Genomic DNA, 19,581 nt, shown 5'->3' with positions numbered 1-19,581 from the left:
GGTTCAGTACCAAGAGGGATTTCCCAACTGGCCTGGCACACCAGTGCCTGCACAAGTTTGGGTCTGTTGTTTCGCACGGTTTGTGTGCCTTTTTTTCCCTTTATGCAATCTCTTTCAGCTTTAGCAGCAGAAATACATCAGATGGAAAAGATATGCCAGAGGGCAGCTTGGAAAAGATGATTGTCATATATATACATATATATGTATGTGCGTGTGTTCAAATTTCTGCAACTGAACTTTTGAAGAAAATCTGACTGGAGGAAATCTTAAAAGCCTTAAGTTACTTGAAACCTACACATTTGCAACTCTCTGTCTCTGGAATTGCATTACGCTAAACTGGAATCTCAGGCTGTATAAAGATTATATCAAGTTGAGCAAAAAGATGACTTAACCATTTCTTGAGCGCCTCTTACGAAGTAGCTGTTTCTCCAAAGGATAAGTGCACCCTCACTCTACAGACTCAAAAACAAAAATGAACCTGAATTTTTTTTTTAAGTGTTACTTTTTCTTAGCCAACTGCCATCATCTTTTATAGAGGAATTTTTCACTATGCATTTGGTGGATATTTATAAACACTGACCCCATCCTCCTCCCTTTCAATGATCTATCCCAGGTCAGTCTTATCAATAAAAAAAAAAATTGATTTAAATTTTGTGCACTAGACATATTACTTTCTTATGTCAAGAAATAAAATATTTTAAAAGCATGTATGCAGCAGTGGAACATGGGCCTGTTCTTTGCAGCGATTCCAACATCCTCTGCCTCTCCTGGAAAGGTAGAGTCCCCAAAAGTGAGAAGGAGAAACCAGTGTGCAGGAGGCGGTACTACGAGGAAGGCTGGTTGGCAACAGGCAATGGCAGAGGAGTTGTAGGCGTCACTTTTACTTCCAGCCATTGCAGGAGGGACCGGAATACCCCTCAGAGAATCAACTTCAATTTAAGGGGCCACAACAGTGAGGTAAGCAAAATGTGTGTTACACTTTACAGGAAATTATCGCAATCTTTTGGTTTTGGTTTTTGGGTTGTTTGTGGCGTTTTTTTTTTAGTGTTTCTGCTTGAAATTTGACAGGGTGATATCAAGGAGGCTCAAGACTAATTCAAATATGATTGGGATCTTTTGGAGTCTTTCTAATAACTTCAAGTGCATGAGGTGAATGGTGGGGAGGTTCTCTGGAAATGGGTCTGGTTTTGGCTTGGCTTGCTTCCTCCCTCATTCCCTATTGCCTCCCAATTTCCAGTCAGATTCAATAATTGTGTTTTAAGGGAGTTGAAAGTTGTGACAGTTGACTGCTTTTATAGAGTATTAAAGCGGCTTGGAAGATTAATGGAAAAGTAGGAGAGTGGGAGAGGAGCTTGGTTGAAGCATGCCAGTTTTTCAGAAGCTGCAACTGGAACGGTCTGTGGCAGGAAATACCTGTCGTCTCTAGAAAAACTTAATTTTGTTAGAGAAAGAAGGAAGTAGGACTTCTCAGAAAAATGTTAAGATGCCCTGCATTAAAATACTGTAACTTCAGAGTGCAAGGCATTGTCCTGGCTAAAGTGATACAAAACTTTTCAATTGATTTTTTTCTAAAGGGGATAAATCTGTTGGTAAAAGTGACTGTTCCAGCTGTGATTTGTCATCTTTCTGGATCCTATCTCTTTCTCTGCATAATGCTTCATGGAAAGTGCAGATGATGCCCAGTAGCATACACAGTACCTAGAACAGGTGTGAGGACTTTGCTTCTGATTTTTAGTTAGGCTGCATTTAGATGTGCTCTTTGAAGAGAATCCAAATCAAAGCTTTACTCTTAGATTAGTGAGTGGAATGACATCGTATGTACTGAAATGAAACAAAAAATCCAATGGGGTTTTTCTTTTGTGCTACTTACTCATTGGACTCTAATATGTTGACCTTTTGACATAAGCCGCACCAAAGATTTAGAGGTGGGTGGTTTTTGTTCTTGTGTTAACATTAATATCAATCCTCTTTTTAAGGGGAAAAAGGGAGCACGGGATAAATATTTAGTCTTAAATAATTTGTTCCACATGCTTTGTTTATAGTCAGGTGCATGGATGTATTGTAAATTATATAGACTTTTATATTTATAGACGAGAGACTGAATAATGTATATATGTGTATTGAGTTCATGCAAAAAAATTACAGCCACCTTTTCCCAAATGGAAGAATGATGTTTGAATCCAGCTTTTGTTTTGAGCCATCTCTAGTTGTCCATATAATTTTCAGTTGCAAACTGCATTTTATTTTTTAAATGTATGGATAAGCGATCACTTTATTTATCCATATTTTCTTCTCAACTTTTTCCATGAACCCAGGCACCCATTTTTTTCTTTTTGCATAATATGTGTCGTGGAAACAATAGAGGAAGTGCTGTTTATGGGAATGTGAAGTCTTGTTGCAGATCGTGGAAATACGAGACTAGGTTTAAGTATGTGCTAGTTAAGTGGAGAAGATGCTGATGTGCCTGTTGCCCTTTGTTTTTGTCTAGTTTTGCTTTGTTTACAGAGTTGCCCATCTAGGGCATCTTGTTCCTTCTGGATCACTGCATCATTGCTGTGTGGACTGAGCTGTACTGTTTGCACATCCTTTCACCTAGCAGCAATTGTCACCAGGATCTCAAATAAAAGAAAAATGTTCTGATTGATTTTATTTTTTATTTTTTATTTGGCACTTAAAATCTGTTGGGTCAAGCTTGTAATTAATAGTTGTGTTTTTGTAATTAGTCTTCTTGATAGCAGAAAGTGTGTGAATGACCAGAATACTCTGTCATACAGAATGTATCTGTATGACACTACAAAATTGGTGTGGTGGGGTCATACTGAAGGAAGAAGAGAAGTGGCTTTAGCTCAGCTGCCTTTCTATGATGAGTCTGTGGCTGCTATCAGATTTTCCTGCTGGCATGTTTTTTGAATATCAGTGGAGATGAAAGTTCATCCTTATAAGATGATGTGTTACACAACACTCTTCACCAGGCTTACTGAATGTAATCCTTTTATAGGAGTAACCTGCTGATTTTGGTAGAAATGAAACTGTAATACAGGATTTGTTAGTTGTTAAAGGTATATAGCTGAATGGACAAGGTGATTTTTTTAGAAAACACCTTTCCTTCCAAATCTGTCTGTTGAAAGATCCTTTAAAAGAGAAAAAGTTGAACTGCACTGCTTAGTGCTAATGTTTACGTAAATAGAAAATACTTTCTTTTTCCATTTTCATGTTAAAAAACAAGCCAGCAACAACCTTGTCTCTTCTGTATGCCACATTATATGCTAATTCTGCAAGCATATCTTGGCATATGTGTCTGATTAAAGCTACCTTTGTTGTACAGAAGGTATCCAAAAGGTTGCAATTGACTTAAAACTGTGTAAGAGCCTGTGTGACCAGTTCTAGGAGTGTATTGTATTGTCTTGTTCCAAGAAATGGTGATTTATACCTCTACATATTTCTCTCTGGGATAAAGCTAGAGTGACAAGTCAAGTTTATTGCTTTTCTGACATACATTGCTGCTTAATATTAGTATGCATTCAATTATGAGGTGGGAAATGCTGTAGTGAACAGAGCTGAAGAGGTGAAAATACAGAAGCTAAATGGTTTCCATTTGGGGTATAATTAGCGATATGCTGTGGGCAGAGCAGCATACTTGTATTTCTTATATAACTTATATTTCAGTTTTAGGGTGAAAATCTGGAAAAGGTAACGTGGCAGCACTGTGCTTTTGGAAAGAACGTGAGACTATTTTTAAGTGGGTCATGAAGGTAGATGCCAGAAATATATTTTTGTTATGTTTTTATGATTACTGGAGATGCACTTAAACCTTTGGTACACAGCTCCTTTTTTGAATGTAATAGTATGCCTGTAGCATATCAGAACAAATAAGAACGAAGAATCCCCAGGACTGAATTACTGATACACATGTTGCAGTGCTGAACTTGTATGTCTCATTATATTGAAAAATATTTGAAAATGAAATGCTTTATAGTTTGAGCCACACTTGTGATCTTACGCTTGCTTCAAGGTAGGTTTTTTGAGCTTGCAATTAGGAGATGGCTGCCGTAGTATTTTAATTACCAACCTTTTCTTTTATTGTAGTTTCTAAAGAGAGCTGCAGGGATTAAAATAAGAATATTCCATTTATTTTGTGGCAAGAGGTGAAAATCCTACCTTTTGTGATAGATTTTTTTTAACTTCAGCATTGCATTACAGTACTGAATCTCATTAACATAAGCCTCGACATTCTAAAAATGAAAATGTAAATGGGCACATTTCAAAGGCAGAAGCAACTTTGACTTGGAAGGGGAAATGTGTGTTGTGCAGCTCCAGTGTGTTTCACGTGTCGTCAGAACACCTTGCCTCTCTTATTGTGGAATAGAAAGTATCTCTGTGAGGGTAGGTAGTGGAAGGAGCAGGTGAATGTTTGCAGAGGTTCATTGTTCAGTTTGGCTTTGGAGCATTTCCCTTGGTCTGGGAGAACAAACTGGTGAGTTGATGTTAGGTGGATTTCTTGCTTAAGTCTGGCAGAGAGGTTAGAAGGCAGGAAGATACGTCGTTGTACCACAGTGTGAATTAGCAGCCCAGGAGCGGAGATGTCGTGATCTAAAGTACCTTCCCCAGCTCTGCACGTGTAAAGGCAGTGCTGTGGAGAATTAAAGAGTGAAAATTAGAAGTCTTTGATTTTGACCTAACTTGACTTTCCTTGGCTGCACTGGGAAACACTGGTAGAAAAGTAATTGGGCACATTCCTTTTATGATTCTTACTATTTCTGTGATAAGTTAAGGATTAAATGAAAAATACCTGGTCACTTGGCAAGGTCAGGGTTTTACCCAGAATGACTAGTAGGCTCTGAAGCATGTCAGGCTGAGTATGTTTTTTTATAAGACCATGGAGACACTGACTTTCAGCTTCTAGTCCAACCTGAGTTTTCTGGGAAGAGATTTTCAAGGAGGTCTGTGAAAGATTTTTAGAAAAATAGCCCAAACTCATCCTCAGTGAGCTTCAGATAGCCTTACAAGGATCTTCCCTTTCAGTGAAAGATTAACGGGATGTCTGCAAATCAAATTGGTTGGATGGTGCCACTGTAGGTATTTTTCTCTTAATGGGTTCTATTGGGTCAAGTGTATTAAGATGGTAACATTTTCTGTGGCAATGAATGTATCTTATATTCTTACATGTTTTTCAGGTGTATGTATTTTCTTTGCACTGTACTGACTAAAAAGACATCTTTGATATATGTAATAAGATGCAATATGTTAATTACTGGACTGAGGCATTAAGAAGTAGTGCAAGAATATGCAAATTGGGATGCAGTGAATTAAGTAACATGGTGAATACATTATTGAGTATGTATAACATTTTTTACTGTAAACAAAGTAAATTGCTCATTTATTTACATTTTGTTATTTGAGTGTCCTAAGTGCATGACTACAGCTGCAAAACCCACCTGATTTTGTTTAATACAGGATTTATAAGTAGAAAGGGACATAAACATATCTCAGCTGGACTGTCAGATTAATTATTTTTAGTTACAGCTTTTCAAAGGAATTCTGTCCTTTAAAAATATTCAATAAATGTTGCTTTCATACTACATTAGTTTGGAAGGCTGAACAGTTCTTGGGTTTGTTTTGGTTTAGAGTGGAAGGAGGTTACAAATAGTTATTCCTGTTTTAAAAATAAAGCTTTTCTTTATTCTGTCCACCTTTTGGGGCTTGTATATGAACGTTCTGAGCAATTCTGGCAGAGCAGATTCTTTGCAGAAGTTTATTGCTTGTATATGAAATAAATTTTTTAAAAAACCCAGCACAACAAAAAACAAGCACAAAAAACCAATCCCCACAAATGAACCTTTTCAGTAGTGTTTTTTGTTTTTTAGTATCATAGAATCATAGAGCTATTCAGGTTGGAAAAGACCCTTGGGATCACCAAGTCCAGGCATCGTCCCTACTCTGCAAAGTTCTCCCCTAAATCATATCCACCAACACCATATCCAGACGACCCTTAAACACATCCAGGGATGGTGACTCAACCACCTCCCTGCGCAGCCTGTTCCAGTCTCCAACCACTCTTTCTGTGATTTTTTTTTCCTATTGTCCAGTCTAAACCTCCCCTGTTGCAGCTTGAAGCCATTCCCTCTTGTTCTGTTGCTAATTACCTGTGAAAAGAGACCAGCACCAACCTCTCTACAGTGACCTTTCAGGTAGTTGTAAACTGATGAGGTGTCCCCTCAGTCTCCTCTTCCTCAAACTAAACATTCCCAGCTCCTTCAAGCATTCCTCATTAATTTATTCTCTAGGCCCTTCACCAGCTTCGTTGCCCTCCTCTGTACTTGCTCCAGCACCTCGATATCTCTCTTGAATTGAGGTGCCCAAAACTGGATGCAATACTCCAGGTGTGGCCTCAACTCCAGGTATGGCCTCAATTGGTCATTGGTAAGAACATTTAAAAAAATACAGAAAAACATTTTTAGAAAAAGTTTTCTTTTTAAATTGGAACTAGCCTTTGAACCTTAAATGTGACATTTATTATCATTGCTGGACAGTAAGAACGAGTCAGCATGTGAGTCTTGACAGCATGGGTACCTCATATCAGTCGTTGCTTTCAGACATGGCTGAATGGTTGTTACTGGTGATCACTTAAGAAATCTTGAGGTAAAGCAATACCAGAATAGTGCCTTTTGCCTGTGGAAGCCTCAGTGGTATGGATATAAATTGCAGTGGTACTGCAGGTCTTCTCTCCTGCTTTTCTGTCACTGCACACAGAAGACAAGACAAGGTTTTTTGGCAGAAATATTACTTTTTTTGTTAAAGCAAGCTGGCATAATTGGGAAAGACAGACAAGCTTTTGATCATACAAGGTTCTGAAGAAGGACTTGTATTTCTGAAAGCTTGCCTCATTTTTACAACCTTGCCAGCTTATACAATGCTAAATCTGTCTACAAAGCGTGCACTTCCTCTGTCCTTCCAGCTACAGAAAAATGGTGCTGCAGAGAGAGGCAGAATTAGTGCTTCTGTGGGAAATGACTTGTAGGAGAATGCCTGACTGGGCTGGCTCTTTTCTTTTGATGAAGCTTGAATATGCTTTGTGTCATGAAAGAAGTGTCTTTCCTACTAAGTTCTTGTAAGAGCACTAGCAAGGAAAATACATGGAGCTGAAAGTTGGAAGGGATTGATCCCATCACTGAGAAATAGAAGTTTTGCTGCTTCCTATTTCCGTGTTCTATATCAGTTTGCAACCCCCAAGGTATGGTGTAAACTGTATTTGTACATCTTCTGTATGTAGTTTGTTAACTCTAAGAAGTGTGGCCATTTTCAGTGTGTCTTTTATCTTTTTATTGTGATGCTGTTTTTTTCCAGCTACACTCAGCTTCTACTTCCACCAGTGTTTGGCCCTTTCTGTCTGTCTGTCCATCTCTCTGAATTGCCTCTGAACCCTGGGCTTTCTGTAAGGTCTCCAAGTTCAGGGGGGGTTGGCAGCTCAGTAGTGCACTGCAGTCTCCTCTTACTAAGGTATGGGATTGTATTTGTTCTTACACAGTTGCGTGCCTTTCAAGCAAACCATCCAATATTACTACAAAGGTAGTTGAGTAATGAGACCTGGTAATGCTGCTGCATTGATGTGCTTCTTGAAGGTTGCTTTTGTAGGTCATGCATACACAGTGTGTTTGTTTCCTGCAAAGGATGGGTTATCTGGTCAGGAAAATTTTAAATTACAGTTTTTCTGTTTTGTTTTAATAAGAATCTAGAAAGTCATCCCCAAAGGATGGGTAAAAAAGGAATATATGACATGAAAACAGTATTTTCAGCTTTTAAACACAACTAATTATATTTTTAAGCAAGTCATCCATGCAGTATTCTATTTTACTGTGCAATAACACATGGCTACAGTTTTGTTAGATATTTCTACTTTAAAAAGCTTGAAGTGGAATCAAGTTCACCTTTATCAGAAGTTAACCCTACGTTTTTATTCGTGTTAAATTGTTGGAAGATAACAACATGCATATTTCAAGGTCATGATACACCCAAGAGGCATTTCCTGTCTTTTGAATTAGGACAAAGATGTTCTGTATAGGAGCAGTAGTTCAGCATGATAATTTGGGTGTTCGAGGGAAAGAAATACGTTTTCTTTAATAACAGTTTAATGATGAGGACCTACAGATGTAATGAATAGGTGAGATAACTACTGACAGTTAATGCCTAAGCTTGGCATACGAACACCTTCTGAATAAGGAAGATCACAACTCAATCTGTAATTTTGAAAGCCGTGTGTGTGTGTGCATACATCCATACACACAGAGCATCTGAACAGTGGAGAAACCACGTTTTATTACGGCATTTCTGAGCTATAATAATCATTAAGGACACTGCCTTGGTTTAAACAGTTCCCAGAGGAATTAATTGAATTACAGATAGCGTGAACAGATAAGATACCCATTACAAACCATAAAGATTTCACAACAGAATTGAACGTAGAGAACCAAGTAATTGCTTGTTAAGTATTGCTAGACTGTAGTAGGACGGGCAAAAGAAATTTTAAAGGCACTTGTCCTTGGGCAGCCAGTATCTTTGCTCTGATAACAATCTTTTATGAACAGGTATGAACTTCTCAGTATTTTCTTTGCATTAGGAACTTTTTGGAAGAGAAATAATCCACTTGTATAGCAAAAATGTTACAGTAAATAATGAAAAAGAAGTTGAATTGGGAAAAAAAATTGTGAATTTTCAAAAAAGTGCTGGTTTTAAGTTTTCAAAACATAATTGTGATATTTAAGTTCTGGAATAATTTGACAAATTGGTATACTGGAAAATAGTATCCTTATACATTCCTTATTTTATTGCTTTTTTAAGGAAATAAAATGTACCTAGATTACTTTGCTAATGAAGAAAGTACACCTTTGATTAGCCTGATCAGAATGTAATGGTATTACAAAGCATAGGGGATTTATTTTACTGTTCAAAGGGTCACTCTGGCAGAAAGGAGTTCACACCCCTTGCCCTGTTTAATAGCATAGTTCTCGTTGATGGAAGATGTGTGTTGGTGGAGCCTGTCTTGGCAATTTTGATGGTTCTCCGCAGACAACAGACAACACTTCTCTCCCGTAATACTTTTAAAGATATGCTGTTAATGTACAGGTTGTATAAGCAGACCATGAGGATTGAAAACTGGTGAGAGGCTGGGCCCAGAAGGTAGTAATTGATCACACAAAGTCTAGGTGGAGGCCAGTTACTAGTGGTGGTCTGCAGGGATCAATACTAGTTCCTGCCCTGTATAACAATTTAATTAATGATCTGGATGGTGGGGCAGAGTTTACTCTCAGCAAGTATGCAAATGACACCAGAATGAACGGAGTGGTTGATAAACCAGAAGGTTGTGCTGCCATCCAGAGGGACCTTGACATACTGGAGAAATGGGCTGACAGGAACCATGTTAAATTCCACAAGAAGTCCAAAGTCCTCCACCTGGGGAGAACCCCATGCACCAGTATATGCTGGGGGCTGCCCAGCTGGAAAGGGGAAGACCTGGGAGTCGTGGTGGACCCCAGGTTGAACATGAGCATGCAGTGTGCCCTTGCACAAAAAAGGCAAATGATGCCCTCAGCTGCATTAGGTGAAGTATTGCCAGCAGGTTGAAGGAGGTGATCCTTCCCCTCTGTGTAGCACTAGTGAGGTCACACCTGGACAACTGTGACCAGTTCTGAGGGGCTCCTCAGTACAAGAGACACATGTACATTCTGGAGAGAGTTCAATGAAAGGTCACAAGGAAGGATGGTGAAGGGACTGGAGCACCTCACATATGAAGAAAGGCTGAAACAGCAGGGAGTGTTTAGTCTGCAGAGAAGGCTCAGGAAGATGTTAATAATGTATATAAATACTTGAAGGGAGGGCACAAAGAAGATGGAGCCAGGGTCTTTTCAGTAGTGCTCGGCGACAGAGGCAGTGGGTGTAAACTAAACCACAGGAAATTCCCTGTAAATGTCAGGAAAAATTTTTTTACTATGAGGGCAACTGCCTCAAGTTGCCCAAAGAAGCTGTGAAGTCTCCATCCTTAGAAATATTCAAGAGCCATCTCAGCACAGTTCTGGGCAACCAACTCTGTGTTCCTGCTTGAGAAGGGAGCTTGGACTTTCCAACTCCAACCATTCTGTGATTCTGTGAAATCTGCTAGTAAATCTATGTGAAATCCTTTGCACCTAAACTGGTGGAGCAACATCAGAAAACAGCTCTTGAAGGTGGGCAGGAAGTGCTAAATATGCAAAAGTGCAAAGAGAAGCTGTTCACATTTGGCTAAAATTAGAAGACAAACTGATGTGCTAGAAGAGGCAGAGAACATTTTTCTGAGGACAAATCCAGATGATACTCCAAGTAGTCAAGCAGTTGGAGAGCACATGTAATTTCTCATAATGAGAAATTTCAGACAGAGATAATTAAAATGTGGAAGAAAGTCAGAGCTGTTGTCTGTGAGGGTAGCTTCACAAGAGAAGCAGAATTTGGGAAGGAAAATTTTAACTAAGAGAATAACTGATTTAGATGGTACAAGTCATTCCCCTTGGAAAGAAGTTTTAGAAGAAGCTGCAGAGCATAAGTCTGTTGCAGGCGACAGAAATCTGCACCCTGCTTAGAACAAAGTAATAAGAAAATGCTAAATGTAGTCAGTCAAAGATCTGACTTCTGAAGGACATTGTATCACAAGATAGCAGTACCCCAGTTACTGAGTTGGCTCATCTGTGTGTAAAATGAGAAAATGGCAAGTAGCTGTCAAGGACAGATGAGGCAGAACTGTGAAGAAACCTGCAGCAGCAGATCAGTACTACCCAGGATAGGTGAGTACATGTACCTGCATATTTGTAGGAGAGACAGACATAGCTGGAGTAGAGCTAGTCTCAGAAATGTTGTCAAAGCTAAGAATGACACTGTTTTTTGTGGAGCTGAGCAAATGTGTGGGAGATCTGACATGCTCTGCCAATTGGCAGAAGGCAGCTGTGAGTTCCAAAGTTGTAGTTACCAGAGAGGAGAGTGGCCAGCAGCCACTCTTCACACAACTGAAGGCCCATTACTGGCAGCTTGGTGTGACCTCCTAGAGTTACTGTCTTGAGTAGTGTCTTGGATAGGGAGCCAAGCATAGGGACCTGCAAGAGGTGTTGAAGAAGTTGAGAAAAAGGGGGTGTTTAAGCCTCTTGAAGAAAAAGTCATCATCTGAGTAAGATGGATAAAAGAAAGACAAAGGGTCCCTCCACCCCAGGGAAGACACAGTGCTGAAAAGAGCTGGAGGAGGTTGAGTTTCACAGGAAATCTGCTTCCACAAAAAGGATTGAATCAAATCAATTCCTCAAGTAGTGACACAACAGAGAATTATGTCAGTGGAAAAAAAGAAAGATAGGAGGGAGAGTCAAATAGGCTTGATTAATGAATTACAAAGTAATAAAAGGAAAGAGATGTTTGTACTTTCTAGTTACCTGAATGAGGACTGGACTTATCTTTAAAAGAGTGCACACATGAAGATATCCCAAAAGTCTCTTTTGATACAGTGAGACAGCTTTCTGATGCTCTGCTATCAGTAAAAGGAGCGTTGACTGCATACTAGAGAGCTTAGTTTACAAAGGATTCAAGCAGACCTTTGCCTTAGGATTATCGCAAGGAAAAGGGATCCTAATCCATGTTCTTTCCCTTCCCTCAATTCTGATTTGGTCCTGTGAAGTATTTCTTGAGCTTCATAATATACAAATATCTTGCTTTTCAGCTCAGAAGTATTCTGGGAGCATATGATGGAGCTGTGTTTGCTGCTGCTGCACAGAAGTGACAGTGTTAAATGCCTGGTTAATTAATAAATGGTGTCGCTGCAGTTGTAGGGAATGGATGCTCAAAATGTGGCTCCTTGAAATAAGATGTCTTAAAAATACACAGAGAACTAAATGGCTAAGAAAGGCTGCAGTTTGAGAGTACCTGTCACTTCCTGTTCCGGTTATCTCTTGCATTAGGCATATACTTCATGACCTAAATGGGACCAATACTGAATAAATTGTCTGAAATGGATCAACATTTGATGTTACAGTTACAGGCACAAATTACTGTACAAAGTGAGCCATTAGCATAGGGTGTGTTTATCGGTGTGTAAGATAAATGCTTTCTCATGTATATTGTCTTAGCAATTCTACTTGTGCCCACAAAACACCCCAATGATCACAGATGTTAAGAGGGGAATTGCTGTTTTCTCATGGAATGCCATCAATCACCTGCATATTTCATTTAAATTTCATTGCATTTGCAGCATTCTTACCATTTCCAGAATAAGACCTTGAATGATTTCTTCAGATTTAGTAGTCCTTTACTAATAAGGGAGGCAAGACCCAGTACTCGTGAGAGAAATCTGCCTGTCATCATCTCTCTTGAATATTAGCAATACTTATGCAAGAGATAAAAATGTAAACCAAAACTTGTTTATTGCAAAATCTATATTGGAATTTATCTATGTTGTTCTTTTTTGAGTGAAATCAGAAGTCTTTTCAAGTAGTGCTTCAAATTAGGAATAGTTGTTAAGGATAAAATTTGTCCTGCTTCAAGGACCTTCTCAAGAAAAAAACAAATCCAGGAGGGAGGTTAACAAATTAGATTAAAATATCATTTTAATATATACTGCATATGCAACCAAATCTACCTTGTTGGCTACCATAAAGTCATTCTGTTGATTAAACAGATTGAAATTAGGCTGTGACACCATGTTGTTATGTATTATTAAAGGCCCTACCTAGAGCTAGAGTTTCATTGGGTTCATTGTGCTAATGGTTCTAGTCTCTGTGGTCACTGGATATGTTTAAAAATTGTCCTCCCTCAGCCAGGTTCTTGCTCAGTTCTCTTAGATGGAAGAAGTGAGATGTGGTTGTGATTACACTAGCCAGGGAGATGACTGTTTAATGACTGGCAATGGGTGTCAGTGATGACAGGTATTGGTCAGTTCTCCATCCTCAAGGTCCTGAGCTGCTGATAACAACTAAAATGAGCCACCTTATGCCTGAGATGGGAGATGAAGATGCCTCCTCTAAAAACAGATGAGCCTAAACTACCATTTGAGGCAAATAGTTGTAATTTTGTTTCTCAAAATTTCTATTATTTTCATACATTCACAGTTATTTTAATTGCTCTTTCTACAGCTTTGATGCATACTTGTGGCAAGGATCAAAACGTTTGTAAGACATGAAGGACTTCAGCCTGTTCATATGACTGACTACAAAACATCATATAAATAAGTTGTATTTTACATATTATGTATATAAAAGGATTTGCAATACATATTGTCTGATAAAATAATGTCAGAAAAGCTGTTGAAAAAATAACAGCTGTTTAAACATTCCGTTCCAGAGGAAAGTAAGCTAATGAGGAACTAAACCACTTGATCTGGGAACCTGATGCAGTCTCCTAATGCTTCATGATTTACTTTCAGCTAGCTTAGTAAAATATGAGACAAGTATTTCATGTTGAGCAAAAAACGCATATGGAGCTTGAGTAATGTTCAAATAGATGAGACATACTATAATATATGATGCTTTTAAAAATGAGAGCGTAGCATTTTTATATAGTGACTTTTCAATATTCTGATTTTTTAGCTAATGATTCTTCAAATCTTTTGGGTATAGACATGAATCATATGGTAACGGAAGGAGTAAGCTTTCTGTCCTCTGTTTTGCCTATTCAGCTGTTTTATTTTTAAGGAAATAATGGCTGTTCTTACTATGGCTGTTCATGTGCTGTCAGTGTTCCTTTCCTACAAGTTCCCCAGTTTTAGTACTGTAAGGACTCAATAATGGCTAAAACGATTTTTGATATATGTACCCAAGATGAAAATTATGGCTGTGCACTAGACATTTTATTACTTCACTTGAGATGTGTTATCAAGATAGTTTCTGAGTGTGACACTTTTTTACTGAAACACACAGATTTAGTCACAAGTTATCATCTCTTGTCTGAAAATAAGATACAGACTTAAAAGATTTTATACTTGATGGTTTTGGGTAGCTGTTATTTCTAAGTGTTTTCTGTCCTTTATATTTGTAATCCTCAGGACAAAAATTTGAAAGCTTTTTAATGCTGAAGACACTCTTGTTTCTTAGGCTGTTGTTTTTTTTTTCTAATACTACTAGTAGTATTATAAATAACTTGCTGTAAAAATATTATTTTAAGATTATTGTTGCAATTGATAGCAACACTTGAATTGTTACCGTTATTTGTACTAATTCTTTAGAAGTTGTAAGGCTTCCTATATTGTTATTGTACTGCTGAAAATTTTACAGTATAAGCATCCATTATTATTTTTGCTGACATTTATTCAAGCTGAGATTTTTTTACCAGTTTGATGTAGTGATCTAATATGTAATTAATTACACGCTAAGTGGCATCAGCATCCACGAGAGCAATGAAAGAGCTGAGAATTTAGGTAGAAGTGGGAAGAAGCAGGCCCTAGAGAACAGGGCTGCCTGAAGGGTAGGGTGGGAGTTTGGATGCCAGGCACAGGAATACCTGGAGGGGACAGCAGGCAGGAAGAGGGCAGACCTGCCTGCTGCTGTTCTAACAGACTTTCTGTCAGGCCCTGGGATTGAATCTATGATTCTGAAGTCTTGAACTCCCCTTGATTCTTGCTATCAGATGTGGTCAAAATATCTTCATCCTCTGTAGTGAGTGATCTAAAACAGGAATGACAATTTGAATAGCTGTTAGTTAAATGTAGATAGTAGGTAACAGTCCTGCTCATTGTTTCGTGGATTGATGGTGGATGTCAGCAGTAACATGTAGGCTTTTCCTATTTCTTTTGTAAGGCTTGAGCAATTTGTCAGCCAGACATTGTGTATCAGAGAGAAAGATTAAGCTATCAGAAGTTATGAAGTGCCAGCATTACCTACAGTTGATTTACCATGTCAGTTCATTTCTTTGAATGTGTTGGTGAGTTCATACTGTGATTCAGTTTTTAGTTACCTGAACACATACTTCTTTTTTTTTTTTTTTGACTCCATGGAATTCTCTTTCATTCAATGCCTGGATGATGGCAGTGGAGGAGGGAAAGTTGCCTGAACAAGCACTCATTACTTGTTTGGCAAATCAGTATAAGTATGCAGTGAAAGACACGAATGAAAGTGAATTCTCATGCTTGAGGCAGCTGAATGTCACTGTGGAGAACTCAGTTCTTAGTGAGCTTTTCACCATAACCAGGATGTATTTCTTATTTTCTGTGTAATAGTAGTAATAGTAGTAATAATTTTACTGTCTTTGCAACCGTGAAGATGAATTAATTAATTTTCATTAAATGCTTGGATACTATAACTCTCCACAGGTATGCAGCATTTCTTGATCTTAAAGCATTTGCTTTTGTGACTTTGATCTTTATATTCTTCTAGGGATTTGATTTCACAAGACACATTTAAAATACATTTTCTTGACTCGTCTTCAGAGTTTGATCATGAGTAATATTTGGACCCACAGCATGTGGGCACCAGTGCAGGGATTTTTGGTATATATCCAGCTGATCTTAAGGAATGCCTTGGTGGACAGCATAGCTAACTTGAAAACTTGATACTATAGGTATATAGCAGGCAGAGTAAGAGGATTTTTAGCTGTGTTGTACATCCTACTCGTTGTGATTCACTCAGTTTGTCAGCTTAGAAATCACCTGTTTGGAGCTTCAGAACAAATACAATGATGTGACTTATGCCTAGAGGATGTATAACATGATTCCTGCCAATGGGAGGTTTTAATGATGGAGTTCAGTGGTGGTGATGAATAACATTAGAGATGTTAGATCTGACTTGTCCTCATGAGCTTGACTTTTAAAGTATTCTAAAAAAATTACGTGATGTACTTATATGCTGCAGTGATTATTAAGACTGAGAATCACAGGCATTTAATTGAATCTGAAACATGGTAGCGTGACTCCCTTGGGTAGGCGTGAAAGCTGGAAGTCAGATAGTACGTGAAGTTTCTTATTGCCAATTAACTCCAGAGTTGCTTGAGAAATGCAGATAGCTTACCAGCAAACTTATCAGTGCTGCATGTATCTCCTCAGTCCAAAATACCAAGGTGAGCTTTTAATCCTCACCAGTAATCAAGGTTTTGTAGGTTAATGTAGGTTAGCTCTCCTGTTTCATCTGTCAAGCATGGTATCTGCAGCAGGTTTAAGCAGGTTTAATGGAATGAACTTGTATTTATGCGTAATGATATTCCATTGGTTGTGAAAGTAGAATGTGTAATATTTTCTCTTTACTATACTAACTCTGTGGTGTTAATTTTTTTCTTTTGGATGTGATCAGAAGTGAGTTTTGAATACACAGGAGGAGAAAATTTATTGAGTGAACAGTTGCTATTGTTAAATAAATTGCCTATAAGGCTGCATTTTACAGCCTTTACATGCCCAGAACAAGGCAGAGTCCCAAAAAATGCCTCACAGAAGGTGCAGTAACTGTAAGGAAGGTTTAGAAAAAGGGGTTAAAATTACTTTTTAAATGCCCTTTTTAATTCCAGGTAGTCGCGGAGGGTGCTTTTTTGGGTGCACTGTTGAATGTGATGATGGTTAATTTTCAAAATAATCTTCACAAGTGTTCTTTACCAATGACAGTTCCATCATACTGTGCTGTGGCACTCATGGGTAATTTCTGTCAGTATAGATTTAGCTGCTGTTCTCGTGAAATGGAATTTTTCCTTCATCATTTTCCTTAATAGAGAAAGTTGGGTGGTTATTTTTTAAATATTAATGTGGACAACATTGGTTTTAGTGGAGCATTTTAGATTATGTAAAATATTAATCTAGACTGATGATAATGACAGCTTTCTATTTGGGTTTCTTTTTGTTATTTTTTTTTCTTAGAAATTGAACGTATTTTGAACTTTTTCACTTAAAATACAGTTTTCAAAAGCCATTTTGCTCACTCTTAATATTTTTTATTCTGCTTAAAGAAAGTAGTCTGTTGCTTTCTTCTTTCACTACTTGGGATAAGTAGGCATAGGAAACCTTGGAAGTACTTAAAATAAAATTGAAGACAGATTTTCCATTTCTGTGAACCAGTAGTAGAGTAAGTTGAAAATAAGTGGCTTGTTTTTGAAGATTTTTTATCATCTGAAAATTTTGGGAACAACTCTGACAATCACATAATTGTTTGATGGAAGGCTGCTCACTGATTTGTATTAATTTTTGAGTGGTTATTAGCAAACTAATAATTCTGGATGCTGTTTTGAAATTTCCTGTCACTTCTTGTCATTGTTAATGGAAGCTGTGGCTGTTACTCCCAGGGATCAGCCTGGCATTTTGTGCCATGTTTCTCACAGGTAGTGATGAGAGGTGCACTTTATCTAAACCAGAGATGCCCAGTCTGTCTACACAGATACTTTCTTTGAGGTTTAGCAGAAAGTTAAGTGCTCTGCTACCACATGACTGGACTTTGGGACACTACAGTTGTGCTTTCCAGAAGGAATGAATATAAATAGATAACTTGTACCAGCGAGTTGTATTTGGTGTTCAGGTGGAAGTTACTTGAGTAGCAGCTGTCAAATAGGCTCATTACCATGCTTTGCTGAAGGTGGTACAAACATGGAGTACAGGTTCTTTGTCATGACTGATAGATTGTTCTGCCTTACACTGCTGCAGGAACCACTGCACATGTCTGCAGTGGTAGCACTGTCTGTTGCAGGTAGCTGGAGCTGATATGTAACTGGAGTTGATCCATTACTGGAGATAGGCTATTCTGAAGCTGAGTTGTAGCAGAAGCTCTTTGTTCCCTTTCCCATTTTGCAGTTTTCCATCAGTGAAGGATCCCAGCAGTAAGAGACAGAGTCAGGCTACAGAGCAGAAAAGACTGAGGCAGGATTTCTCAGTCACAAGGATGCCAAACCATCTGACACTAAAAAGCTGTTAAAACATACAAACACATGACCAAAACTAGTACAAATAGCATGCTGGATCTTTTAGAATATTTTATGATCTCCCTTTTATAAATGAAGCTATATAAGAAAGTGCTCCAGGGATCTTTCACATGAAAGCTATTAGGTAATGGCACCTTTGGTGTTTACCTCTTGTCTGGGCCTGTTAATTCATTTATCACTGAAATGCTTTATTGCAACAACTCTATTCTTGCCCACATGTGGTGTGATACCATTTGAATGTCATCCTTATTTATTTTAGTGCACTTTTTAAAGTTGCTGATTGTGAGGCATCTGTGGACTCAATTAAAACAAACACAACACTAAAACCAAATCCCTGCATAAAACTGCCAAATGAAATACATAGGCAAGATTTAAAAAAAATACCAGACACCAGGACAAGCCCAACAGACCTGTTTGCAAACTACTCACAAAGGCATTAGTTCCCCACTCCTCAAAGAGATGGGAAAAACATGGGTAATGCAAAGGGAGGGGACACAAAATAGATAAAAATTGCTCAGTTGAAGTAAACAAGACTTGCAGTAAAGTCAGCCATAAAAGGGCAATAACAGAAAATGCATGCTGAAATGTTAACTAGTTACACAGGGGTGGAAGTCATGGTGCAGTGTGGCATCCTGAGTCTGGATCTGATCTGAAGCTGGCAAGCAACCTGAAGGCTTCAGTTTGGTTTTGCCTTTGGTTTTGCCATTTCAATCTGCCCAGGAGTGACCAGCTGCAAGGAAGGAGATGGCAATGTGGACACAAGTCAGAAAGCTGCTTTTCTGAAACATGCATTTGCTCTCTGTGGCTGGAATTACAGTATCAGGGCCCTTATCCATTAAGTGCAGAAAATCCAAGTACTGAAACGTTTTGTAGGATGAGGTCTAGAAGTGGTAAAACAATGCATACTTTTGTTGTTTTAGATTTTACTGGCCGTGATGATTTCTTCTCATCTTTTCCATGAAAAGCCTTTTGTATCCATCAGAATGCTAGAGGTAAATGAAGACCAAGTACAAGGGCTTTTCTAAAACATCCCCTTTTAAATAGATTCTTTCTCCACAAATGGACCCTGCATGTTTGTATTCTGAACTGTAAGCTTTCATCTGGGCCAGGTGATGGTCCCCAAAGAGGTTAAGTTATAGGGTGCAGGAGAAAAGTCTAACATGTGACTTGGCATTTTTTGTGGGGTTCACCCATGCTCCCAGCTCCAAATTTCAAAACAAACACACCCTGAACATTATGCAGATCTTATACCTTCTGGCAATCCGTGGTTGATTTCTGCTTTGCATAGCTGCTGCCCTATGGAATTCTTACTGAGGGCTATTTTTCCACTTGGTCCATTCAGGCATTTGTTTAAATGGTACAACTAGCTAACTAATAACAAAATACATGTTTTATTCTACAGCTGGTTTTTCTCAAGCAGCAATCCTGTAGTTTTCTCTCCTTCACCCCCTTACAGTCACACCCTTTTGCATTAAAAAACACTTTAATAATAATATTACCGTGTTTTGCCCTTTCTTCCTTCATTCCTCTTGAATCTTTTTATGTGAAATCAGTGCTTCTGAAAGCTGGAGGCTGACTGTTCTGGAGAATAGTCTGAGAGATACTGGGCAGAGTAGATGTGCAAAAATACAGTAGTTGTAAGAACTCCTGTGTTCTGCTCACTGTGACCTTTAAGGTTTATTCTCACCTGTAGCCAGT

The 19,581-nt window shown here is 38.4% G+C and overlaps 1 protein-coding gene across 1 annotated transcript in view; it reads left to right on the top strand.

Moving 5' to 3' along the window:
- The first annotated feature begins 705 nt into the window (after window positions 1–705).
- Window positions 706–19,581, top strand: part of TULP4 (tubby like protein 4) — a 112,714-nt gene continuing 93,838 nt past the window's right edge. The window contains exon 1 of the mRNA XM_009998558.1: window positions 706–957. Within this exon, the coding sequence (XP_009996860.1) occupies window positions 706–957 (252 nt within the window). The remainder of the gene's footprint in view (window positions 958–19,581) is intronic.

Source organism: Chaetura pelagica, unplaced genomic scaffold (assembly GCF_000747805.2).
Source record: "Chaetura pelagica isolate M959 unplaced genomic scaffold, ChaPel_1.0 scaffold455, whole genome shotgun sequence".
Classification (NCBI taxonomy): Eukaryota; Metazoa; Chordata; class Aves; order Apodiformes; family Apodidae; genus Chaetura; species Chaetura pelagica.
This window is presented reverse-complemented; position numbering and strand designations above follow the sequence as displayed.